Below are 27,442 nucleotides of genomic sequence, written 5' to 3'. Positions count from 1 at the left end.
ACAGAATCAGAAGCAGGGTCCAGGCTCTCAGCTGTCAGCACAGAGCCCGATGCAGGGCTCGAACCCACAAACCGTGAGATCATGACCTGAGCCGAAGTGGGATGCTTATCCAACTGGAGCCACCCAGGCGCCCCTAAACTTGCCATTTTGTATCAAGCAGTGTTTTAAAAAAACAAAGCTTTCACTGTAAATTTTTTTTATTAGAATGTTTTAGACATGATTTAAGTCATTTTATTTTGGCCTGTAATCAGCCTCCTGAGGTATAATGAGAAATCCATTCCAAAATACAAGTTTAATTTTCAGTGTGTGTGTGTATGTATGTATGTATGTATGTATGTATGTATTTAGCAAACATCCTACCAGTGTGTGCCTGATTGTCTTAAATACTTGATTAGAGCAGCTAGTCTCTTTGGCCCTGAAAGTCCCCTTCCTTGCATGGCCCTGACCCAAGGGCCTTTCTGTCCGCTGTCACAATAGTACTAATTCTTTCAGGTCCCCGAAGCCCCCCGATCCTGCCTTTCCCTGTGCTTTTCTCTGTACTCCTCAGCTTTCCCGCTTGATTATAGTATCTGTTGGGTTATTTCTTAGCTTGCATCTCAACAAAAGTGTTTCCTTTTAAACACTTTAAAGCAGATAGCATGGAGTTGGCCAAACAGGCAGTTAACATTGTCATTGAACAGCCTTAGCCACCTGCCTTGGGGGAACTTGGAAGGCTTTGGAGAAAGTATGGACAGAGTGTTGATGGGCTCACTCTGCTCATGGCAGGTCCCCGTCATAGTATCTGCCTTCACCACACCCATTACGTTGTCAGGATGTCTTGGGAGCACAGGTGTCCATCTTGATTTTGGTATTGTTCAAGTTTTTTACTGTTTGGAATCCCCCCATTTCATCAGTGTCCTTGGTGTCCCAGACTAAATGAAACTTTGGTACTCTTAGGGCCTCTGAAGTTAATGTTCTGCCCTTGTACAAATGGAATGGTCGTGCTAAAGCCGTAATGAGTCCAGTGCCATCAGGCCAATCTGGAAAGCTGTGCCCTGTGAAGCACATTTGTTACTCAGAAATCTCTTCTTTCTGGAAAACCACTGAGCCATTAGTTACATTCAAAGTCATTCCTCACATCAACTTAATCACAAATTAAATTCACTGTCTTCGGTGAAGTCTTCAGAAGTCTTCGTGTCTTCTTGGAAAATGTTATGAGACAAACAGGATTTATGATCAAGCTGTTGATCTCTCCGAAGAGTTTTGTGTAATCAGAATCACGTGGTTGATGAAAAGTTTACTTTCATACATTTTCATTGTCAAATGTTACTGTTTCTAAAACTCATTTAGCTGGTTGAATTAGAGAAGCAGAATTCAACATGCACTAATTTTTTTTTTTCCCTCATGAGGAGAGAAAATTAAATTCAGGGAAATAATTAAATACTGTATATATTCACAGGATGTTTGCTGATAATACACACGAAACTCTTTCTTTCTGCTGTTTTCTCTAGGTGATTGAAGACAATACTGGAGTCCGCCGGGTGGTGGTCACACCCCAGTCTCCTGAGTGTTACCCCCCAAGCTACCCCTCGGCCATGTCTCCAACCCATCACCTACCCCCCTACCTGACCCACCACCCCCATTTTATTCATAACTCACACACGGCTTACTACCCACCTGTTACCGGACCTGGAGATATGCCGCCTCAGTTTTTCCCTCAGCATCATATTCCCCCTACAATATACGGCGAGCAAGGTGAGTAGATTGCTGCTGGCATCGGGAGCTGTTGAAACTGGTTACAACACAGAAGTAGCTTAGGAGAACCAGAGAGCCAGCCCTTTGTTTCTTCTGCAAGGAGCACAGTAGGAGAGGATCCACCTGCTGTAGAAAGCTCATGGGAAACTCCTAGCTCCCTTTGTCCCGAAGCGTGTCTTGAAAAGATTACTTTGTGGGGGACAGCTCTTTATATTTTCCAAAATTCTTCCCCCATCCACCCACCCCACAAAAAGCAGGGAGTGGGGTAGCCACATCTTAGTTTAGTAAGAAATAAGTGATCTGTCGTATGTTCCTGTGTTCCGTTTACATATTTTTAAGTGACAGTGCCCTTAGATGGAACTGCATTATTTCTAGAAGTAGAAATGGTCTAGAAGTAGAAGAGAAGTTAAGTGTTTTGTGCCCAATTTCCAACGATAGAAGACTCTGAGGTCTCAGTAATCTTTCTGATTCCTGGATGCTCTAGGTTGCAATCTTGGTAGAACTCAGAATCTCCTCCGTGTGGTCCTCCTGCAGCCTGTTTTTACGTGAAGAGTAACCATTTGCGTGGCCACACTTTCACTGGTTGTTAGCCAGATACTCACCTTGAAATGAGGGAGTCTCACACATTATGTCTTTGTAGTTTTGGCATTGGTGTTGGTTTAGTCTAAAGCCTTTTTCTATCAAAGTGGATACTAAGAAACCAGGTAAGTGAGGGTAAAAATCAGACTTAAATGTCTAAGACTTTGCAGAGTGATTTTCTTCTAGGAATTGAAGCCTTTTATTACTTCAAATATATTTTTACATTGGTTCAAATATGAGAATTGCTGTTATGCTATTGAGTTTGAGAGTAAGTTATCCCCTGACTTTCTCTCATCAATTATATATGTATATATCAATGAAAAAAAATTTATTAATAAAAAGCAGACTGTCCTCTAACTTAGGGATAGAATTGCATTTTGTTGTTGTTTTAGGTTTTTTTGTTTGTTTTAGTAGAAAGAAATTTAGTGTAATTCGCAGGAATCAAGTGCTATCGTAAGTGGGGTGTGGAGAGGTGATAGCATCTGTAACTTTGTATCCTGCCCACAGACATCACACCCCAAAACATCAGACTAGTGAGGAGATGCCATGAAAACATTTGGATAAAATCCCCCCCAAATTAAGTGAATTGTCATTTTAAAAAAACAGAAAAAGTATTCCGTGCTTTGACACAATGTACATTAAGTATTTGAGCATTGTCAGAGTTTTCTGATTCGCTCTGAGCTTAACGACCAGGAGCCTTGGCGACTGATCGCTTGGTGAAGAGTTGTGTGCCCTGCCTTGTGTCAGCAGTAGGTTACTAGGAAGCCACATAGTTACTGTTTTGTAAATGATGTCCTCTGGAATTTTAGATAATAGTTTGATTTAAATGGTCATTAGAATTAAGAAAAAAATTGTGTCTAGGCTTCAGGAAAAAAAAGAGGGGGTGGCGCCTAGGTGGCTCAGTTGGTTGAGCGTCTGACTCCTGCTTAGGTCATGATCTCCCGGTTCATGAGTTTGAGTCACTTGTCAGGCTGGCTCTGTGTTGACAGCTGGGATCCTGGAGCCTGCTTTGGGTTCTGTCTCTCTGTATCTCTGTCTCTCTCTCTTTGTGCCCCTCCCCCTCTCATGTTTTCTCTCTCTCTCTCTCTCTCTCTCAAAATGAAATTAACTTAAAAAAAAATTGTGCCTTCACTTCATAGGGTATTTTGGTTTAATTTCATTATGATAACCTATAACGATAACATACAAATGCAAATGCCTCATTGATTTCATATTAAAGAAAGCAAAAAACAAAATCCCTTTGCTTTATAGATATAAAGCGATTTATATATTCCCTTACCTTCCTTTTCAATGTGCATATCTAAAAGCAACTTAAACATTTAATTTCCTAAACCATAGGAGTAAAGTCTTCAGTGTGCTTTAAAAGATTGTTTTGTTAGTGTCCATGGTTAATATCTTAAATCTCAAGTGTGATGCATTGTGATAGTTAAAAAACATTTACCATCCTTTTTGTATAGTTGGGTATAATTTATTTGGGCATAGGGTTCTATTTGTTTTTTTTTTTTTTTTTCACATTCTCTAGTGCAAATTAATTATCTTGCAAAGATTTGCTTTTTAAAGATCTTTCTTAAGCTATGGGAACAGAAAAAAAATGAAGAGCGAAGCCTTGCCATTGAACACTCGAAACATCAGTTGGGTGTTATGTATGGTGACGGTACATTCCTGGTATGCTTAGGATAGTCCTGGTTTCAGTCTCTTGTCCGGAGACATGATTAGGAATGCCAGGGGCGCCTGGGTGGCTCAGCCCCTTGGGTATCTGACTCTTGGTTTCAACTCAGGTCATGATCACACAGTTTGTGAGTTCAATCTCTGGGATTCTTTCTCCTTGTCTCTCTGTCCCTCCCCTGTGCATGCATGCGTACACTCTCTTTTTCTCTCAGAATAAATAAAACTTAAAAAAAAAAAAAAGAAATGCTACCTTTCCACTCTCAGAAGTATTCAGTTTGGATGCTAATTTATTTGGTCATTCTGTGGCTATGGGGCCCTTTTCTATTGTAAACATTTAAGGAACCAATCTCTGTGGTATATATTGTCATTTTTATTGATGGCCTAAATTTAATTTTTAATCGATTTAACATTTTTAACTTAAAATGTTTTCTCCTAAGATCATGAAATTATTTTGCAGACTCCCATTCTTTTTTTGAGCCACCTACAAAAATACACATAGTGAAGCCAGGTGACATTTTCTACTCCGTTTGTTTTGCCTCTTGATTACTCCAGAATAGAAGTTTGAGACCACGGCTTACTATGTGTGGCACCAGGCTGCAGAGATGGCCTGTATTTACCACTACTATTTCTCCTTAAACGTTTCCCCTGATTCTTTGAGCTCTGAGTGTTTTTAGTGGAAATTTTTCATCTCATCGTGTTAGTAAGTTTTAGTCAAATGTTGGCTCTTTTATTTTTTATGTATTTAAAAAAATGGTTTTTTAAACATTTATTATTTTTGAGAAAGAGACAGAGCATGAGCAGGGGAGGAGCAGAGAGAGAGGGAGACACAGAATCGGAAGCAGGCTCCAGGCTTCAAGCTGTCAGCACAGAGCCTGACTCGGGGGCTCAAACTCATAAAATGTGAGATCATGATCTGAGCTGAAAGTTGGACGCTTGACTGACTGAGCCACCCAGGTGCCCCAAATGTTGGCTCTTTTAGATGCCACAAATAACTCTTTAGATTCTGGTTGTTACACTCTTTCGAGTAGAAATGCTATTTTGTCTATAATGATGAGTATATTTTTAAGTGTCTTGATTCTAAGGACATGTTTATGGGGGTATTTTGGGTTTTTTTCTGACTTTTTTTTTTGGTATGCTACAACTAAAAACATTTTGACAGTGATTTTGACGAAACAGAATGACATTTTTTATAAATTCAGCTAGATTATGAACTCTTTATGAACAGCAACCTTGTCTTCTTCAGCATTTTCCATAATTTCTGGAACATTCATTAACACATTGTATGGTTTTTAATGATTATTCCTTGGTTGGTCAGAAATGAGTGGGAATATTTTATTTTTATTTTACTTCATTTATTCTTTTAAGTTTATGTATGCATTTTTGAGAGAGAGAAAGAGAGAGAAAGAGGGGAGGGGGAGGTGGGGAGAGGGAGAGAAGCCCAATCAAGCTGTGCACTGTCAATGCAGAGCACGACACAGGGCTCAAACTCAAGAACTATGAGCTCATGACCTGAGCCGAAAGCAAGAGTCAGATATGTCTGAGCCACCCAAGTGCCCCAAATTGGAAATATTTTAAGCATGTATTTTATTTGTACATATATAATTTTAAAGGTATTTACTATGGTGCTATTTTAAACTTCATCATTCAGGACTCAGGTTATTTGACCTGTTAGAATTTATTATCGAAACTGTAGACTGAGCGTGCATTTGTCATAACCCTCCATTTCAGAAATTATACCACTCTATGGAATGTCAAGCTACATCACCCGGGAAGACCAGTACAGCAAGCCTCCACACAAAAAACTGAAAGACCGCCAGATTGACCGCCAGAACCGCCTCAACAGTCCTCCTTCTTCTATCTACAAAAGCAACTGCACAACTGTGTACAACGGCTACGGGAAGGGCCACAGCGCCGGGGGTGGTGGAGGCAGTGGAGGCGGCAGTGGTGGTGGGCCAGGAATCAAGAAGACAGAGCGGCGAGCAAGAAGCAGTCCAAAGTCGAACGATGCAGATTTGCAAGGTAACGTGCAAAGATGTTTGCCATAAAGCGTAAAACCATGGACACCTGGACATCCTAAAAGAAACGTCTTTTACATAACAATGTCATTTCACGGTGGTTGGTCTTCCTACTAGGAATGACTGGTTAGACCTTCTCTGATCAGCAGAATATTGGATCCTCTCTTTTATTACTACTTTACGGCAGAAATACGTGTTGGTCACAGGTGCCATGTGATGTTCTACGTACTCTCAGTAACAAGTATCTGAACTTGGTTCACTGCAAGGAGACAGGCGGGGAGGAGATCCATAGGAAAACAGTCTTTCTAAGAAGTTGAGGGCTGGTTTAAATCTGAACAGTATAATACTTTATAAAACCAGACGTCATTCCTTGGCTCTGTAGTGAAATTTATCATTGCGGAACAGTAATCTATTTCTTGGTTTCAGGCCTCAATTCTTGTTTAATGCCACCTTTGCATCCTGAATAAAGTACTCCTATCCCAAGAATGAGGTGGAAGAAATAAGGTTGCTACATAGGAGACATCTGCTCAAAAGGACATGTTTGTGTGTGTGTGTGTGTGTGTGTGTGTGTGTGTGGTTTTGTTTTTGTTTTTGTAGATTAGTCTTGTGGTTGTAGATCAGTTAATTTGGGGAGGAATGTGTATGTGCTTTAAATGAAGTTTTTAGCCAAGATTTAGAAACAACCTATTTTGATGCCAAAGAAGTTAAAAACAGGCTCTGTATACAGTCACGTAGAGAAAGCTGACTGAACTGAAACACAGTAAGGTGTTGTTTTGAAAAAGCCAGGTGAGTTAACAAATATAAATATGTGAAGGCATGAGCAGCTATAAAAGACAAGATCAGAAGTGATTATAGCACTCATTAAATATACTCCTTCCTTTTACCAGACCTTATCTAGGTGTGTGTGAGAATGTGTTTGTGAATGAAAAAGACAGAAGTTGAGTATGTTTGATTGTGTACGGAAGACTGGACTCTTTTGGGGCCAAGGACACGTAGGTTGGACCAGACGTTGGCATCAGCGTTTCCCCCCGTGTTATTTATGAGTGAATTATAGCATTAAAAAGAGGAATAGTAAGGTATAGTAAAAAGTGAATAATAATTTCTCTGAGTAAAGTGTTATTCTTCTAATTTTGTCTTTTATTCTTTTCTATATTTTCCAAGTTTCATGTACTTATCATGTGTTATTCTTAGTCATTAAAGTGTAAGCAAGTATATAAAAGAAACCCAAAGTTTAAGAGGCCTTTAAATAGCTTTTTAGGTATAGTCCTATTTCTGCCATATAAAGTAATTTTTAGTCAACTGATACTACAATTTCTAAGTTTGAAATTAGATTACAATCAGTGTTAGAATTTTTAACCAGGGGCATATAAGGGAATTCAAACAAAAAATTAGAAATAAGTTTTTCTAAGGAGAGTTTTAGTTTATAAAAAAGAGAAGAAGAATGTATAAACAGTCTTCAGAGAGTGTAAGGAGGTTTGAACTTCCTTGATTACATGATTCATTCTCTGATAAGTTTTGCCCTGCCTTACACCAAAAGAGATTTAAGACAGGTGACATAGATATATATAACAGAGTCAGAATAAATTTGAGTAAAGATCTAAGGGGCAAAGAGATAAAGGAAGGAAAATAAGATGCGTCAGGGTTGAAGTTAGGAAATAAAACTAATGTAATTATGGATCAACTATGGCAAAAATAAGTATCTTCCTTCTATGTGCAGTTATTTCATATCATTTGTCTAAAAGTGTAAGCTCCTCTATATTTTAACATACTCCTAGCTGGAAGAGAGGCTATGGATTTGCACTGAAATCTATATGGAAATGTTTGCTAATATCCATGTGTTTACAAGCATTTTGGCCTTCTGTGTAATGAATGAGAATATAATTATTTTGAGCACCTTAAGCTCTTTGCTGTCATGTAGAAAACATTATTATTATTATAAGTTTTATTGCGATGCTAACAGTGAGATCACTTTCGCTGTGGACTTCTGGGACGGTGTGTGTTGCGATGCAAAATTGGAAAAAAATTTTATCTCAGCTTTAGTCTGAACTTGGTCTATTTCTCCTTTTCCCATCACATTATTTACCTCCTCAAAACCACTCAGACTACAACTCTCCACATGGTGAGTCATGAAATAAAGAATCAGATGGGGTATTATGTGTTCTACTTCATTTCAGTAAGGATCTGAGGGGTTTATGTATTGGATTTAAAAACTAAGTATTCGTTTTCTCAAATGAATTGGGAACTTACGTCCCGACAAAAACATACACACAAGTATTTATACCCGCTGTATTCATAATTGCCAAAACTTAGAAGCAACCAAGATGTCCTCCAGTAAGTAAATGAACTGTGGCACATGCAGACAATGGAAACCCAACACTAAACAGAAATGAACTGTTAAAGTATGAAAAGACATAAAACCACCTTAACTGAAACATGCCAATCTGATGACCATATTTCAAGGAGGTAAAAGATCTGGATTCCAAAAACCAAGACATTGATGAAAGGAATTGAAGAAGACACAAACAAATGGAAAGATATTCCCTGTTCATAGACTGGGAGGATTAATATTGTTAAAGTGTCCATAGTATCCAGAGCAATCTACAAGTTCAATGCAGTCCCTATCAAAATACCAATAACATTTTTCAAAGAACTGGAACCAATGATCCTAACATCTATATGGAACCGCAAAAGACCTCAAATGGCCAGAACAATCTTGAAAAGGAGCAAAACTGAAGATATCACAATCCCCTATTTCAAGATATACTACAATGCTGTAGTAATCAAAAGAGTCTGGTACTGGCAGAAAAACAGATACATAGATCACTGCAACAGGATAGAGAATGCAGAAATAAACTCATGATTATATGGTCAATTAATCTACAACAAATAAGGCAAGAGTATACAATGAGGAAAAGACAGTCTGTTTTACAAATGGAGTTGGGAAAACTGGACAGGTATATGCAAAAGAATGAAGCTGGACCATTTTCTTACACCATACACAGAGATAAACTCAAAATGGTTTAAAGACCTAAATGTGAGTTCTGAAACCATTAACAATCTTAAGAGACGACATAGACGATAATCTGTTGGACTTGGACCTTAGCAGCGTATTTATGGACATGTCTCCTGAGGCAAGAGAAACCAAAACAAAAATAAACTATTGGAACTACACCACAATAAAAGGGTTTTGCAAACAAAATAATGAAAAGTCAATTTATTGAGTAGGAGAAGATATTTGCAAATGATACATCTGATAAAAGGTTAATATACAAAATATGTAAAGGATGTCTGCAACTCAACAAACAGAAAAACAATACAATGAAAAATAAGAGAGGATTGAAATGGACATTTTTCCAGAGAAGACATACAGATGGCCAATAGGCACTTGAAAAGATCACTATTACTAATCATCATGGAAATACAAATCAAAACCATCAATGTCACCTTGCAACAGTCAGAACGGCTAGTATCAAAAAGACATGAAATAGCAAGTGTTAATGAGGTTATGAAGAAAAAGAAGCCCTCATGCATGGTTTGTGGGAATGTAAATTGGTGCAACCACTGTGGAAACCAGTAGGGAAGTTCCTCAAAAAATTAAAAATATAACTACCATATGACCCAGTGATTTCACTACAGGTTACATACCCAGAGAAAAACACTAATTCAAAAAGATATATGTACCCCTATATTTATTGCAGCATTGTTTACATGAACCAAGATATAGAAGCAACCCATGTGTCCAATGACACATATATATCATGGTTATACACACACACACACACACACACACACGTGCTTAAATATTATTCAGCCATAAAAAATGAATGAGATCCTGCCATTTGCAACAACATGGAGAGATCTAAAGAGGGTATGATGCTGAGTGAAATAAGTCAGAGAAGGACAGATACCATATGATTTCACTTACATGTGGAATCTAAAAAGCAGGCAAAAAACAGACTCTTTTAAAAAAAATTTTTTTTTTCAACGTTTATTTATTTTTGGGACAGAGAGAGACAGAGCATGAACGGGGGAGGGACAGAAAAAGAGGGAGACACAGAATCGGAAACAGGCTCCAGGCTCTGAGCCATCAGCCCAGAGCCTGACGCGGGGCTCGAACTCACGGACATTGAGATCGTGACCTGGCTGAAGTCGGACGCTTAACCGACTGCGCCACCCAGGCGCCCCAAAAACAGACTCTTAAATAGAACAGAATGGTGGTTGCCAGAGGGGAGGTGGCTGGGGGATGGGCAAAATTGGTGAAGAGAATCAGGAGATGCAAACTTCCAGTTTTACATGCTTTAAAAGAAAAACATCTCCAAATGAATCAGATATTGTTTAAAAATAAAATACTAAGAATAAGCAGGGGAGCCTGGGTGGCTTAGTTGGTTGAGTGCCTGTCTTTGGCTCAGGTCATGATCTCGCAGTCTGAGTTTGAGCCCCACATTGGGCTCTGTGCTGACAGCTCCGAGCCTGGAGCCTGCTTCAGGTTCTCTGTCTCCCTGTCTCTCTGCCCTTCCCCCACTCGTGTTCTGTCTCTTTCTCAAAGATAAACAAACATTAAAAAAAAATTTAAAGAATAAGCAGATGAAGCAGTGTGCAAACAAGAATAGAATTGAATAAAATATAGTAGACAGAATGAAATAAACTACCATTCTGGATCCAAAACCAAAAAATCAAACCCAAAACAGATCCCTAAACCTCATTTTCAGACCTACCAAAGCAGAATATCTCTGCCTGATCTGGATTCATTTTTGCTTGTTTGTTTTTTTCGTCAATCCTCCACTGGGAATGTCAGCCAAGATGAAGAAATACTGTCCTGGGGCGCCTGGATGGCGCAGTCGGTTAAGCGTCCGACTTCAGCCAGGTCACGATCTCGCGGTCCGTGAGTTCGAGCCCCGCGTCAGGCTCTGGGCTGATGGCTCGGAGCCTGGAGCCTGTTTCCGATTCTGTGTCTCCCTCTCTCTCTGCCCCTCCCCCGTTCATGCTCTGTCTCTCTCTGTCCCAAAAATAAATAAAAAAAAAAACGTTGAAAAAAAAAAGAAATACTGTCCTAATATCAAGGATGGTTACAGTAGGTGTGATTCGCTAAGTTGTACACAGTAGGAGGTAGGAACTTTGTTTAATTCACCATTCTCACCTCCTGGAACTGTGTCTGGCACATAGTGGTTACACAGCAAATATTTGTGGAACGAATGCTGTATTCTTAATTGGTTTTCTAGAACAGGCCTTCTGTTTGAGCACATGGAGCTGTTGCACCATTTCTTCTTCCTAGGAAGAATCACTGTGCTCCTCAGGGATATAGCCGTGCAGCCAACCCCTCCTTTCATTTACTCTTACCTTTGGGAAAATAGTGTAGGCAGGGCAAGGTCCCAATGATACCCTCAGAGAAATGTAGGCTTCCTGTTTTTTGGAACTACTGTAGAGTTCATGGTGTGTTGGCATAGAACGTTGGGACTTTGTTATCAGACGTACTTGGCTTAGAATCGATCCAGCTTTGTTGCTTGCTAACTACTTGCTTTCAGTATTCCCAGAATCTCTGTTATCCTCATCTGTAAAATAGGTATTTTAATTTTCTTTATTAAATACTAAAAGTAGCCTAGTTCAGTTCTTAACCCTTCAGTATAACGGTAGCCCTTGTTACTTGGATATTTGTGACTGTCTCCCGCCTGTGATCTGAGGATCACCTTGCATCCAGGACATCCCCTCCTACCCAATGGCCTTCCTCCTTCCCTTCAGGCCCTCTCCCTCAACTCCTTCCCCTGTAAGCCAGAAGTGTCTTCCTCATGCTCAAACCATCTTACACTTTCAAAAGCTCAACCCTATACTCCTAGACATTTGTATACTTTGCTAAATGATCACGACAATAAGTCTAGTTACTGTCTGTCACCACGCAAAGTTACAAAAAAGTTTTCTTCTGATGAGAACTTGTCAGATTCACTTTCTTAGCAGCTTTCACATTTGCAATACAGTGTTCTTGACTGTAGTCAGCATGCTATACATTGTCTCCCTGCAACTTACTTGCCTAATAGCTGGAAGTTTGTACGTCTTGATCCCCGTCACCTATTTCACTGATCACCTAACCCCCTTCTTCTTTGGCAGCCACCAGTCTATTCTCTGTATCTATGGGTTTGGTTTTATTTGTTCATTAGTTTTGTTTTTGTTTTTGTTTTTTAGATTCCACATTTAAGTAAAATCATATACAGTAGGTGTCTTTCTTTGACATAATTTCAGTTAACATAGTACCTTCTAGGGACATTCATGTTGTTGCAAATGGCAAGATTTCATTCGTTTCTATGGCTGAGTAATATTCCAGTGTGTGTGTGTGTGTGTGTGTGTGTGTGTGTGTGTGTGTGTGTGTGTGTGTGTGCGCGCGCGCGCGCACTTGCAACTTAGGTTGCATCCATACCCTAGCTACTGTAAATAATGCTGCATTGAACACAGGACTGCATTTATATCTTTTCAAATCAGTGTTTTTGTTTTCTTTGGATAAATACCCCAAAGTGGAATTGCTGAATCATACGACACGGAAAAATTTGTCCTCATATTCAGAACATTGCCCAATTGATAGGCCTTGAGCCTGTTCTGTAGCCAAGACCTAGTTAAAGTTGTCCTCTTGTGTTTCATCACAGAGACTAAGGAACTTACTGATGTTCGTCACTGAGTGGGAAGGAAGTTTCATTCCTTCCCTTTTATTCTCAATAAGAACCAAAGCATATGACATTAAAGAAGTTACCCCGTGGTTACAGGTTTGAAACTGAAATCCTCCAAGTTTTAATCAGGGTTAGAGTCCTACTGTCTTGTATCCTCAGAAGGGAGGAAAAGGTTATTTGTTGGTGTTGTTTTGGGAAAGATTGTTTGAATCCAGAGTGGAAAATAAAAACTTTGGGGAGGACCCACTGTCTAATAATATGAAAAAGACCTAAGCAATCCCTTTAGTTATGGGGAGTCTGTGTGTGTGTGTGTGTGTGTGCATGCGTGTGTCTGTGTGTCTGCATGTCTGTGTCTGGGGTGGTTCAGGGAGAGGGAAAGAGAGTACATCAAACATGCTAAGTCACAGTCTCTACTCTGTGTGTAGAGGTATGTCATGCATGCAGTTGATACTGCTGACCTTTACCTCATCCCTAAGTCTACTGCAGGAGTGAGATTTCTTTCTCACTCATTACTTGAACATTTTAAAACCATATGGAATTGTAAGATATAGTAATACAGAATATGTTTTGGGCCATATGATACACAACAAGTCATTTCACCCTGCCTCAGATTTCCTTTAGTAAAATGAACAAGTGAATTAAGGTCGGTGATTTTCAAAATTTATCCATGAGTAGATCTTCCTTTTTCAAACAGTCTTGTGTAGATTCCCCAATTAAATACAAATCCTTATTCCCATACCTCTATCATATGTGTTCCTGTGCACGTGTGCACACGCACCCACACATATCCTGAAAGCAGATAGAGTTGGTGTTGCTATGGCTGGAGTGGGAGACCTGGGTACTTGTTAGCATCCACAAGGCTTTCCCCGAGGTTAATCCCTCACCTAGACCCTGGCTGCTTGGTCTCAGACCTGTGGCTTCACCACCATGGAGGAACTTGTGAGATACGTACCCTCATGGCCTGCCCCAGACCTAACCAACAGTCCGTGGAGGCGGGACCCAGCAATCTGTGTTTCCCTAGACTCTCCAGGTGGTGATTAGGCACAGTAACATTTGAGAGCCACCAGCCCTTTGAGTGCCAAGCAATTTTTAAGTGAGATTTTAAAATGGGGGGTAATCTGGGAGGCATTAGTTAAAATACTTGATTTAAGTTGAAGCCTATTCCTTTTGTAGTATACCTGTATACCTATAGACATATACCGGTGTTGGTAGAGTTCCATTTGTGTTGCTAACATACAGGTAGTAGCCGATGTGGAGACCTGTAGAACTTTCAGGGCTGTGTGGGAAAAAATCGGGACAAAATGGTAAGAATTCCAAATATAGAAGAAAATGAGGATACGGCATACTTTTGGCATTTGACCTTTGGCCTTTGAATTGTTGACAATCCAAAGCTTCAGTTATACTTTAGACGAAATTCCACCACATGGAGTCATAATTTTTTTGTTTTAACTCTAGAAGCTAGTGACAGAAGCATTATTCTTGTGCTTTTGTCCTTCAGACATCACAGATTGCCTTCTGACCCCAGCAGTGTTCCTCATTACTAGGTTTTTGTATTCTAATTCCTTCTCAGCTGGTCCTCCCTGACTTTTTTTTCTCTTTTTATATTTTGCTATCACTGCTCAGAAACCAGGATCTGACCTCAATATCTATTTACCCAAACTTAGACTGAAAGCTTATTCATTCTGCAGATAAGAATTACAGTAGTAAATTCGGGATGGTGTTTTCCTGTCTACCTCTGAGATTGTGAGTTTGGGAGTCCTTGGGGTTTTTCCTCTTGCTGGATGGCATGGGCTCCAGGAGGGGGTGCCTGCATCCACCTGTGCACGGTGACAGTGGTCCTCTTTGTTTGGGAGGAGGAACCCAATGTTAATAAGGTCTGGAATGTTGGGAGTCAAGGCAGATTTTTTTTCTTCTGGAATCTCTTTTGGTCTTGGCTCCCTATAAAAGATAACACGGGTGCTTTTCTGTTTAAGATATTTCGTGGGGCTTGCTCATTTCACAAGTGGCTGCTGTCTTCTTTCACTTGCAACCTTTTCTATCTCCTGAGCACATGTCCTCTCAGGCATGTTCAGACAAGGTGTTTTGGAAGACAGTTTGGTTGTGGAGGGGCAGTAGGGTGTTTCTTTTCTCCTTCATTCAGTATGCACTTTCCTCACTGTACTTGAAAATGGACAGTTTCTAGATGGATTTCCATCACTGCTTCATCTCTCAAGTCTGTAGCTGCAGATAAATCCTGTGTGTTTTCACTTGTCTGCAGCTGTGGACAAATCCTAAGCATGGCAAAAATACCAAGAAAACATGAAAAAAATTAAAAGTGAGCTCAGGTCAGTGGAATTCACCCATCTTTCTGCCAAGTACAGTCTGAAAGTGAAAATAGTCCAAACAAGCCCGAATAACTTTTTTTTTTTTTTTTTTGAAGGATGATATGTGGACCCCTGGCTCAAAATGCAAGAGACATTCTTTCTAGCAGGAAACTGGGCAGTTAACACCCTGTTTTCCATTTTAAATGTGGGCTGCCAGATCCATTCTCTGGGTTTTCGAGGCCTCTGAGTGATGCTGGTTGAGGTCTGAGCAGACTTCCTACAACAACCGCCTACGTGTGGGGTGGGAAAAGGAGACAAGCCCGGGGATATAAGGCAAAGTTTTCAGAAGGAATGTGTTGCTTGTTGACATGTGCTTTCTGACCTGGGCATTATCTTCTGAAGGCCAGAGCTGGAGAAATCAAACAATGAATAACTCTTCCTTCTGTTAAGATTCCAGTATGCTGATTTTTTTTTTCCTTAAAGAGGTATTGACTTACCTGACTGGTGCAAAGGCACATGTGTGGCTCATCAAAGAGGAAATGAGGGTGGCCCAAATTGTGGCTCATGAGTAGAGTATGTAGGCGTCTTTATCAAGTCCTATCACTTTCTTTTTGCCTTTTGCCCTCTTCCGACCCCCCTGTATTGTTCTTGCAATCTGGAATGTTTTCAAGATGTTAATTACATGATTCTTTGAATAGACAGGATGAGATATTTTTGTCATGTCATGTTTAAGAAGTCTTTTATAAAGTATTTTTTAATGTTTATTTTTGAGAGAGACGCAGAGTGTGAGCGGGGGAGGGGCAGAGAGAGAGGGAGACACAGAATCCAAAGCAGGCTCCAGGCGCCGAGCTGTCAGCACAGAGCCCGATGTGGGGCTCAAACCCATGAACTGCGAGATCATGACCTGAGCTGAAATCTGACGCTTAATCTACTGAGCCACCCAGGCGCGCCCCCACTTTAAGAAGTCTTAACCCATTAAATCATACTTGAAGCTTCACATTTTTCACTTACTTATAAAAAGACAAATAACACGTGAAAACATTCTTTGAGTTTTCTTTTGAAATGAGTGTTCACCAGGCAATCGAAGGCAGAATTTTGATTTGTTTGTACCATATGTAGTACTTAACTCCGTGAACCTGTATTATTTTCACTGTCTTTTTGCTTTCTTGGGAACAGGTCATAGAGGCAGTTTAGATGACCTCAGAATGCATGTTGGTAAAATACATGGCATTCCAAAGAACCCTTTAAATAGCAGATATAAGTGATGACATGCTTTTTTTCTGGTACATATGTAACCTTCAATTTTATCGAATTGAAGCTTTTATATGTGATTCTCTCATTTAGCGAAGTTGAATTCTGAATTTAACTGGGTCAGAGGTCATCATCACAAATGTGTCAGAAGCAGAATGTGTTAGAAGCAGAATAACTTACTAGTTGGGACCTTGCAGTTCTAGGTTTAGTCCCAGCTCTGCCACTTGTGAGGTGTGTGCCCTCGGGCAAGATAGTTCCTCTCTCAAAGCTTCAGCTTCTTCACTTATGTATAAAGTGGGGGTAATTAATAACACTTAATTCATAGGCTGTTACAAGCTCTCAATATAATTTCAGGGACTAAGTGCTTTGCAGGTGTTACAGAGCGTGGATGAAGAAAGACCACGACATTTGTCTGCTTATGAGAACTGCCTCCTGTGGGTCATGTTAGCAGAACCCCAGCCTGGGATCATGCCCCGCTGAGTGCCGAGGGCCAAGGCACCTTGCATTCTGGGTCAGTCTTGAGTAATGTTGAGTGCCAAGGACATGATACACGAGAGGATTCTGCGGAGCATGCAGTCCCCCCCCCCCCCAAATTCTCACTGTTGCTACCCACAAACTACCTGAATTCTGAGCAAGAATGAACTTCATTCTTCTCCCCTCATCTTTCCTCTGCCTCCTCTCTGGACTGGATTCTCTTCTGAGATTTAGGGGAGAGCCTGACAGGCGAGCTTGCTTCTGTGTTTGAAACTGCCCAACATATTGGCTGCTTTACATTACTTTGCTAGTGCTGGGGGGAAAAGGGAGAGAGGTTAGCTGGAGGTGATTTGGGTGAACAACAACTTCTCTGTATTTATTTTGCCAGCACTGATATTACTTGCTGTAGGACAGTTAGTTACCCCAAGTGGAGAAGCTAACTAGGAAAACCCACTAAATTTCATAATCTTTCACAATTCTTCCTTACACCTCGTAAGTCCTAACCATCGCGTCCGTGTCCCGTTGCTCATATCCTGTTGGTCATATATTGTCGGTTGATGCATTGTGGAAGGCACAGAGCTGTGAATTTCAGGAGAAAACGGTCATGGGGCAGGGGAGTGGCATGACAGAGGCTGCCCATCACATGGTGTGTGGAGCCAGAAGCCATTTCTATTAATACTCCATCTGAAATAGTCTCACCATTTGTGATGGAATTTTGGCAACTTTTATAGGATCAGTGCATTATAATGTGACAATTGTAGTCAGTATCGCAAATGCGTTGTTAACTATATAGGTCATCTTTTCTGCCATGACCAGCCTTGGCTTTTAGCTTAAATTTCATTTGCCCAACCATACACTCCACGGTATCACTGACTGTATTACCCTGTTCCAATTTTTAGTGCTTAATAAGACCTTGAAATCCTATTAAGAATTGAGTGGAGAACGCAAGAAATAGGACCAGTCCAAGGGAAACAATGGTGAGACTAGCTAAGTGCTCATGATTTATGATTTACAAAATAAACAGTATAAATGTCTCTGTAGTTGATTATACAATTTCCTCTTTTTTTTCCTCTGGTGCTGAATTTGCATTTTGAAAAACTACCGCCCCCCCCCCCCCCCCCGCACCAGCGCGCGCACACACACACACACACACACACACACACACACACACTGCCCCCAGCTCATAACTCCTTCTTTCCAGCTGCGTCAGAAAGATGGGGGCTTTCTGTGTAGGTGTTGTGCTCAGAAAAGGGCAGGAAAGTCCAGGTGATAGTGGTGGGATGATTTGTTCCAGGCACAACAGGGAATTGTGTTTGTTTAGGAAGACTGGAAAATAAGAAGGCGGGAGAGAAATGAGAAGGGCCTCAGAGGAATGGCACATGGAAATAAAAGGAAGTGGTAAAAGTAGGAAAACGAGTAGCATGAAAGGAACAAACAACAGTAGACAAGATTCAGTGGAATGTGGAATAAAATTAATTTGGAAAAAACAGATAAAATCCGAGAAAATTCATGGTTCCATTTGTGTCAGCTCCATGCCTCTCACTATGTGAACCTTTTCCAGTGGAGTGGGTGGAGGGGGCAAGCCTGTCTGCCATATTGTGGTCCTCGAGCCCTGTTATTGGTGGCTGTACTTTGAACAGATTTCCATGTGAATAAGTCTCTTACTCTTTTCCTATTTGGACTTTTCCTAACATTTCTGGCTTCCTCCTGTGCTGGATGAGTGCATCTACTGCCAGTGTACATTGATTTGATAAGCAAATTAGAAATGAAATGTTAGGTAGCGCTTTCAAAGGAGTCAGCGGTACACTATACTCAAGTTTCAGCTTTTTGAATAGTGATCTGTAGTTAAAGTGATATTTTAAGAGCTTCGATGTGCTTAAGAACTGGAAATTTAACCCCCCACCCCCGCCTTTTTTTTTTTTTTTAGCTTAAAAACTAACAAGGAAAGAGTTTATTTTTACCCTTGGTTAGTATGCCTTTGTGAAAAGTAGCCTGCCTTTTTTTTTTTAATCGCAGTTTTATTATTATTATTATTATTATTATTATTATTATTTTATTTTAGAGAGAGCAGGAAAGGGTCAGAGAGAGAGAGAGAGAGAGAGAGAGAGAGAATCCCAGGCAGGTTCCATGCTGAGTGCAGAGCCCAATGCGGGGCTCAATCTCACAAACCATGAGATCATGAGCTGAGCCGACGGCAAGAGTCAGATGCTCAACCAACTGAGCCACCCAGGTGCCCCAAAAAGTAGCTGCTTTAATTGAAGGTGCTGTGATTACTTTCATTCAGGTCTTGTTACAAACTGAGGAGACCTTAAAATGCAGTTGGTTTCTCTGAATAGAAAAGTTCTCTCTTACTTACCTTTATATATAATAAAATCAAGTTTTGTTTTCTAGACTTACTAGAACTACCCCATGAAAGCAACATGAGGAAGTAAGAGGGAAGAGCTAGGTCAGCTAGCAGTATTTTTTTTTTTTTTAATTTTCATAAGTGCATTTCTTACTGCTAGCTTTAATTCACACAGTGAACTTACTGAGCTCTTTTTTCCTATTATTTGAAAAGACACAGATTATTATATGGAACAGGAAGATCCTTAAAACAAAGAGGGATGGAGAAATTGCCACACTCTGGTTCACTGAGTTCCTGAAAACTATTTAAGTATCTTGCCAAGCACATTTAAAAAAAATAATATTTAGTCTTTCACAAAGATTTATCTTTTGGTGGAATTTGCTCTAAGGAACTCCGTAAGATATCGGCATCTCTTGAAAACTGGTTAAAAATCATGTGTTACTTAAGTGGAAAATGTTTATTACTGCCTTAATTCTTCAGCTATCAGGGTTTTTTTTGAAACACACTGACACCATTAATATTATTTACTATTCACAGTATCATCCGTGAGAGGATGGCTCGAATTTGATTGCAGCCAGTTTTCAATTTGAAACTATATTTTCATTTTTTTGAAGGTTTCCCTGTCCGTGAAGTCTTAGTCTCCATTGATTTCTCTGGATTTAGTGGATTCAATGTCATCTAGAAGATAATGTGTGATGGCAAAACTGTCTCTACTGTTTGTTAAGTAACTGTTGTATTACTGTTTTACAGAAGAAAGGTTATATTTTAGGTAGCAAAGATTGTAGGGTCAGTAAGGTTTCCTACTGATTTGCCTGAATCTGCAGTGCATCAATGCCTGTTTTCTGCATCATTTCTTCCAAATCACCTCGAGGTCAGTTGGTTACCATTCTGTGTTCATGCTACCCATAGTTGGAATGGGAGATACTCAAGAAAATCTGTTGTACATTAGCCTCTGTACTTAAGCTTTCAGAACTTTAGTTTTCTGAACTTGATAATCTGTGGGATGTTTTATACCTGGAAATTAGGATTCTCACACATTCTACTTTTTCTCCTGCTTTTTTTTAAGTTTATTTATTTATTTATTTATTTATTTATTTATTTATTTATTTTTTGAGAGAGAGAGAGAGAGAGAGAGAGAAAGAATCCCAAGCAGGCTCCACATTGTCAGCATGGAGCCCAGATCAGGACCTGAGCCAAAACCAAGAGTTGAGCGCTTAACCAACTGAACCATCCAGGTGCCCCCTTTTCTCCTTCTTTATACTTTATTCTGTGCAGTTTAAAATTCTGTGAATTCTTTCCCCTACTCTGTATACCTGCCTTCTGTGACCTGCTATATTTATCATCACGAATACTGTGAGTTCAGAATTTTTTATTTATTCATTTGTTCATTTACTGCTGGGGTATTTCATTTTGTTTTGCTTCAAAGGAAGTAGGAGAAGAATGTTTTTAGTACTAGATTTTTATCATAGTTCTCTCCCCATTTACTTTTGAAGAAGAAAAGTTCAAGACTTATTTTAAGACTAGGTTTCAACTTCATTGAGCTCATCCAAAGATAAAGGTAAAGATAGAACCTATCAGTTCATGGCCCTTCTTTACAGGAGCATGATCCACATGGTTGATGATCTGTGTCCCCTCATTTTTCCTTATGTTTCCTTTATGCTCATCCCTTGCGTCCATCTTGATCTTCAGTAATCTCCTCCCCAATGAGTAACCAGCCCGGATAAGAGGATAAGGGAACATGTGTCCAGATGGCTGCTGTTCATAGCTCCACTAAAGTTTTGAGACCCCGAAACATAAAGTGATGCTCTGGAATGATCTTTAGGGTTCATTCATAATACTGAATAGGTCCATAAGAAACTGGGTGGGCAGGGGGTTGGTCAAAAACAATTGAATAGTAGACATTTTATAATTTAACTCAATATTCCAGACCCCCAGTATAGTGGATAATCATAAGTATCTTACATTGTGTATCTCTGTTCTGTTTTTCACCTATTGCTATGCCTCTTTCATTGTTCTTATTTTCCCCTCTTTCAATGTCAAGAAAGAGTAAGAGGCTTAGAGAAAACGGTGAACACCGAGGAATGCAGATGATTTGTCCAATTAATAGGTTAGTTTTTGCAGTCAGCATATCACAAGTGATATTTTTGGGAAGCAGCGGATCAGCTACCTATTTAAGGCAGGATATATACTGGATTTTATAAAGATACCGAGGCATGAAATGGAATCAGGTTACAGTCTCCAAGGTGTTTACTTGAAAATGGTGGCCAGAGTCCTATTGATTAATGCTGGTGAATGAGAAACCAAAATGGAAAATAAACCATCCCTAGACAAGTGGTAATCATAGGTGATGATTATGTTAATTCTACTTTATTTAGTGGTGGTTTTGTTCCTGGAAAATTACTTTTATTTTTTTCCAAGAGGAATTTGAGGCATTTGAGAGTCACATGTTTTGCAGAAGCTCTTGTGTATAATTTTTCAGTTTTATCCAACTTCATAAGCCTTCGGGAAATGTTTTCAGGCCTAGATTTATGGACACTGTACGTGGTATCTGCTACCAAAAGAACATTCTGCCATCAGGCCCATTGGAAAGCATCTTGTCTGTCTTTCTGTTACAGTGTTGTGAGCAGCTGTTCCTTCAGCATTTTGGAATCATTTTAATGCACAAGATGGAAAAAATGGAAAATCAAAAGAAATAGATAGGCATAAATTTCTGTGACAAAGAAACTGCCAGGGGTAAATGTCAGTATTTTTCAATCTTTTTTATCCTTGTGCTAGATTTGGGATCTGTGCTAGATTTGGGATCCCTGTGCTAGATTTGACAAGTCAGTTGTCACCCCCAGAAATTCAGTAGCAAATTTCAGTTCTGTCCCAGGAGGAGAATGGACTCAAAATAAGTTTGGGATTAAACTCTAGCACAGTCCTGGCACATAGTATGAACGTAGCTCATTTAATTTGGCTTGAGTTTCTTTGTTCTGCCTTTCTTCGTATTGAATCATTGCTGTCCGCGGAGAAGCTTAGCCCCGTGGAGCCCACCTCTGATAGGCTGTGTCTTCGTTCCCTGGGGCTGACAAATTACCACACAGTCAGTGTTTATTTAAAACAACAGAAACTTAGTCTCTTACAGTTCTGGAGAGAATCTAGAGGGTACCATTTTGGAGGTCAGAAGTCTGAAACCAGTGTGCTGAGGGCTGAAATCAAGGTGTTGGCAAGTTGAGCTCCCAGGCTCTAGGGAGGAGTCTGGTCCTTAGCTGTTCCAGCCGGTGGCTGCCACGTTCCTCGGCCTGTGGCTACCTCGTTCCCATCTGCAAGCCCAGCATCTTCCAACCTCTCTCTGTCCCATCTTCGCATTGTCTTCTCCTCTCAGTATGCCAGATCTGCTGCTGCTGCTGCCTCCTTACACAAATACGTATTAATTTAAGGCCTACTCAGGTAATCCAAGTCAATTTTCACATCTCCAGAGATTTGGCCACGTAAAGGCAACATTCACGGGTGCCAGGGATTGGGATGTGGACATCCCCTGGCGGCTCTCTTCCGCCTTACCGCAGACTACATTCAGTATCATCATGCTGGCAACCTGGCCAGAGCTAGCCCATCGGCCGGCATAGTGTTTAGATCTGATTGATGTATTCCCTCACCTTTCTCAGCATCCACCTCAGGCTTTTCGGTGACTTACAGTTAATATACACGGCCAACAGCCGCACCAAGTATCTGTTTCTAGGAACATAGACCCAGAACCATTTAGCAGAGCTCCCTCCTCTCTGTGGTAGTTTGCACTGGGGAAATCTCTGCACAGTACGTCAAGCTACTTGAGGCAAGTCCACGAAATTGTTCAGTTTAACTCTGAAAGTACAAGTGAGTTGGATGTGCGTGCGTATAAACATGTGAAGTAGTGGATGGGTATTTTCAGGACATGTTTAATGGAAGTTGAATATCAGGATCTGTGTAATTACTTAAAAGATGAGTAGTTAATGGCATTTCCCAAGAAGTGAAAGAAACCTATCTAATTTGGAACATATATTTTTTTACAAAAAGGAAACCAAGGTAGTTTTCATCTAGCCTGAGATAAGACTCACAAAGCTTTTTTTAAATTTCTTTTTTAATGTTTAATTATTTTTGAGAGAGAGAAAGAGAGAGTGCAAGCAGGGGAGGGGCAGAGAGAGAGGGAAACACAGAATCTGAAGCAGACTCCCGGCTCCGAACTGTCAGCACAGAGCCCAATGCGGGGTTCACACTCACAAACCACGAGATCATGATCTAAGCTGAAGTCAGACGTTTAACTGACTGAGCCACCCAGGGGCCCCAAGACTCACAAAGCTTTTAATATAATTCCTAATGAATCTAACAATTCTGCGATGATAATGATTGATCATCGTAGAATTCTCCTAAAGAAATTCCATACCCATGGTGCTGATTCGATATTGACTGGATAGTTAATGTTATAGAGTGATTATCTATAATACACTCATGGAAAGTGTATCCTTTCCATGATGACTATTACTTACGTGAGGTCTGGTAATTGGTTTAACTTTGAAGAAGAGTTATATGGAGCCCAAGTTTTCATAAGGGTTATAAATTCTCCATCCCTGTTGTGTCTCTTGCTATGTTTTAGATTGTTGCCTGATGTAATAAAACTTGTGTCTTGTAGATTTTCTTTTTCACCCTTTGGTGGGTGTTTTGCCAAAAATGGAAAGACACAGGTGATTTCAATTACATACAAGATAGTTTTTATTGTTTTTAATATATTTATTTTGAGAGAGAGTGTGTGTATGCACAAGTGGGGGAGGGGCAGAGAAACAGGGAGAGAGAGAATCCCAGGCAGGCTCCATGCTGTCAGCACAGAACCCAATACAGGGCCTTGAACCCACGAAACCGTGAGATCATGACCTGGGCTGAAACCAAGAGCTACACATTTAACTGACTGAGCCACCCAGGTGCCCCCACAAGATAGTATTTTAAATCAGTTAAGGTTCTTTTCTACTCCAGAAACTTGGTGGGAGATATCTGTCAAGGTTAAGTTTATACTGTATAACTGTTTATCTGTTTACTGTGCACTGTATATCTGTTTAAAGCAGATCATTGTTTGGATGAGCAAATTAGAACCCTGCATCTGCTGTAGGTTTTCAAAAATTACCTGGACAGTAATTGTAGAATTATAAGGAATCCTAAAACAAGAGGTTAAGACAAGAGGTGAGCCTGGGCTTACCCAGGCCCATGTTTTACGTGAAGCGGGACTCAAGCTCATCCAAAGCGGGGTTCGTGCTCATCCGATGTGAGGCTTGGGGCTTGAGCTCACTCGATGTGGGAATCAAACTCCTATCATGACCTGAGGTGGAGTCAGATGCTTAACGACAGGTCCACCCAGGAGCCCAAAACAATGAAGTTTTGACTAGACATTGAAAACTCAGCTGGATTTTCCATCTTCAGCCAAGATGATACATGACAGAAGATAGCAGGTGTGAATGCCATGACAGTCTGCAAATAAGAAATCGAGAAATTGAAGATCAAGTGCCAGTCATGTAGATTACATCTTGCTCGTAGCCAGTTTGAAGCTATGTCTATGTGCTAGATTAGTTGTCTAATTAACTCTTATGGTATTAATAAAGGGGAAACAGAAGCTGAGGGAATCACATCACGTTACCTGCTTGGAATAGCTTCTCTGGTCTTTTAGTGAATTTAAAACATTAAGTCTGTCCAATTTAAACCATTTAACTCTACCCATAGTCATGAGCTTTTAGTTTTAGCTACTTACGTGTTTTTTCCATAAGAGTATCAATCACTTACAGCATATATTATGCGCTGCCAGTTCCTTTTGGAACCAATTTAAATGAGAAAAATAAAGGACTTGGGTAAAAACTATTTAAGTATGTCTGGTAAGTTGTTTTACTATTTGAGAACAACTCTGGAGACCAAAATACATTTTCCACTTAGTAGAATTTGGCTTTTTTTTTTTTTTTTTTTTTTTTTTTGTGAGCCATGACATTCATGGAAATATGTTGAAATCTTAAATGTAGAGAATGACTTATTTCTTTTGGTATTACTTGCTGTCTAAAACGATGTTACAATCTATACTACGATATGTCTGTGATCAGCAGCATCTAGGCTGCAATGAAACGTGCTTATCATGATCCATAACTTCTTCCTGTTCTGGATTCTTTCGATTGTAGAGTGAGTATACTACAAACCCTTGGATTTCTATGGAATGTTGAATGCATATTTTGGTCCCTTGAGTTGCAACTCTTTTAAAATACTAATACCATATACTAAACCTTAGGTCTAGAAAATCACATTAATTATTATGAAACAAACAGTAAGTTTCTGTATATCTGAAACGTATTTTATTAAATATGACCTTTTTCCTAGATTTTCAGTGTTATCGTAGTCCTTGCTTATTTTTTAAAGACTATGTTTTGAGAGCACTTTTAGGTTCATGGCAAAATTGAGAAGAAGGTACAGAGAGTTCCCATATCCAGTGCATGTTTTTAAATCTGTGTGTATGCATGTGTACTTTCGTAAAGCTTTAATTCCCCTGGCTAGTCCCTCTGCCGTAACTTGTGTTCCCTTGAGTTCATTCTTAACACAGCAGCCAGGGAGACTTTGTTAAAACCCTCTGTTTTCCTTTTGAACTTACGATGAAGTGCAGACTCTTTCCCCCCATATCTGAAGTCTGCATCAGCTGCCTCAGCTCCTTCCAGGCATGCTCCCGCTCTCTGGGCTCTAGACACACAGGCTTCCTCTCCATTTCTCATACGTGTGAGGGCCTTAGCCCTTTCTATTCCCTCTGCCTCCAAAATTCTCTTGTTCTTTGTTGGGTGGGGGGAGGGGGAGGGGGCGGGAGGTGTCCCCCTCATCCTTCCTGGAGTAGCCCAGATGCTTCAGACTCAGTGAGGCCTTCCTGGGCTGCTCCATCATATCACCCTCTGGCACCTGCCGCTAGCTGAGCTCATCATGTTTGTTCATAGATATGTATGTTATCTATATTCACCCCCAGAGTTTGCACTGCAAATGGATTAGAAACGAATTGGAGTTGTTGGAAGTGCCAAGTACAGAGCTCATTCAAAGGGACCTCTAGGCATCTCTTATGAGTGGTATGAATTGCTGAATTTGTCTCTTATTTAGAAATTTTCATATTACACAGCTTGAGTTAAAATACAGAATGCCATTGCCGTTGGAAAGAGTTACCAGATAGTGTACTGTGCATGCTTGTGTGGCAGAATTGCATAGCATGTAGCTTAGAATGCTTTTCTGAGGAACTGAACTGCTGGGTAGAATTTGCTGCTAAGCCTATTTCAGCCCCACAGATAAAGGCCTTTCCTATACATGAAGTCTTGTATTTCCCTCCTGCCAAATAAATGTCATAAACTGTCATCACTGCACCCCTACCCCCCAATTTTTGTTCAGTAAGAATTAGCCTGTTTGGGGAGTTTCAGAGTCCATTTTGGCTCTCTCCGTATCATTAGCTTTTACCCTTAGGTGGAATCTGGACTTTGTGTTTCCACCTATGAAGTTGTCACTGAGTTCCATGTAATTCCTAAGAGTTAAAACTTCCCTCAGATACTCCTGACTGCATGGCAGTAAACATAATTTGGAATATTAAAGTTTTTATATGGAAACTGATTCAACTTTTTGTCTTGAACTGTTTCCTTCCATTGTTGGGGGGTATTTTTCAGACACCAACTTTTAGTAGTCTGATTCTTTTAGCACTTTCATTAAAGAATTTTTAAAAAATGGTATTGCAGGGGTGCCTAGGTGGCTCAGTTGGTTAAGTGTCTGACTCTTGCTTTCCGCTCAGGTCATGATCTCAGTTTGTGGGTTTGAGCCCCATGTCAGGCTGTGCACTGGTGGCATGGAGCCTGCTTGGGATTCTCTCTCCCTCTCTCTCTACCCCTCTGTCGCTTGTGCTCTCTCTCTGTCTCCAAATAAATAAATTTAAAAAAAAAAAGGTATTACAACTTTTGTATTACTTAGCATCTTTGGCACTCAGAATGGTTTTATATGCTCTTATTTTATTGAAAGATGAGATGAAAATAGTCTTTCCTGGCTGTTGGGAGACAATGTGGAACCTGGCTTTTGGACCACCCTCTACTAGTGTTGGGGACTGCTTGCCCACTTGCTCCCACTTGGCTGTTCCAGCCAGGGCTCCCTTGAGTGGTCACCATGCTCTTAGAACAGAGTTCTTTTTTTTTTTTTTTTTTTTTTTTTTTTGAGACAGAGAGAGACAGAGCATGAACAGGGGAGGGGCAGAGAGAGAGGGAGACACAGAATCTGAAACAGGCCCCAGGCTCTGAGCTGTCAGCACAGAGCCCGACGCGGGGCTCGAACTCACAGACCGTGAGATCATGACCTGAGCCGAAGTCGGACGCTTAACCGACCAAGCCACCCAGGCGCCCCTAGAAGAGAGTTCTTAAGTGGACTTCAGTCGGTTCC

The 27,442-nt window shown here is 40.3% G+C and overlaps 1 protein-coding gene across 8 annotated transcripts in view; it reads left to right on the top strand.

The window, feature by feature from the left end:
* FNDC3B (fibronectin type III domain containing 3B) overlaps positions 1-27,442 on the top strand; it is a 409,006-nt gene that overhangs the window by 255,482 nt on the left and 126,082 nt on the right. For all 8 annotated transcript variants that reach the window (XM_060640759.3, XM_060640755.3, XM_060640756.3 and 5 more), the window contains 2 exons: positions 1,491-1,734; positions 5,710-6,000. In XM_060640759.3, coding sequence (XP_060496742.1) covers positions 1,491-1,734; positions 5,710-6,000 — 535 coding nt within the window. The remainder of the gene's footprint in view (positions 1-1,490; positions 1,735-5,709; positions 6,001-27,442) is intronic.

This window comes from Panthera onca, chromosome C2, assembly GCF_046562875.1.
Source record: "Panthera onca isolate mPanOnc1 chromosome C2, mPanOnc1 haplotype 2, whole genome shotgun sequence".
NCBI classification, from domain to species: Eukaryota; Metazoa; Chordata; class Mammalia; order Carnivora; family Felidae; genus Panthera; species Panthera onca.
The sequence above is the reverse complement of the archived record's forward strand: the minus strand, read 5'-3'. Positions and strand labels throughout refer to the sequence as shown.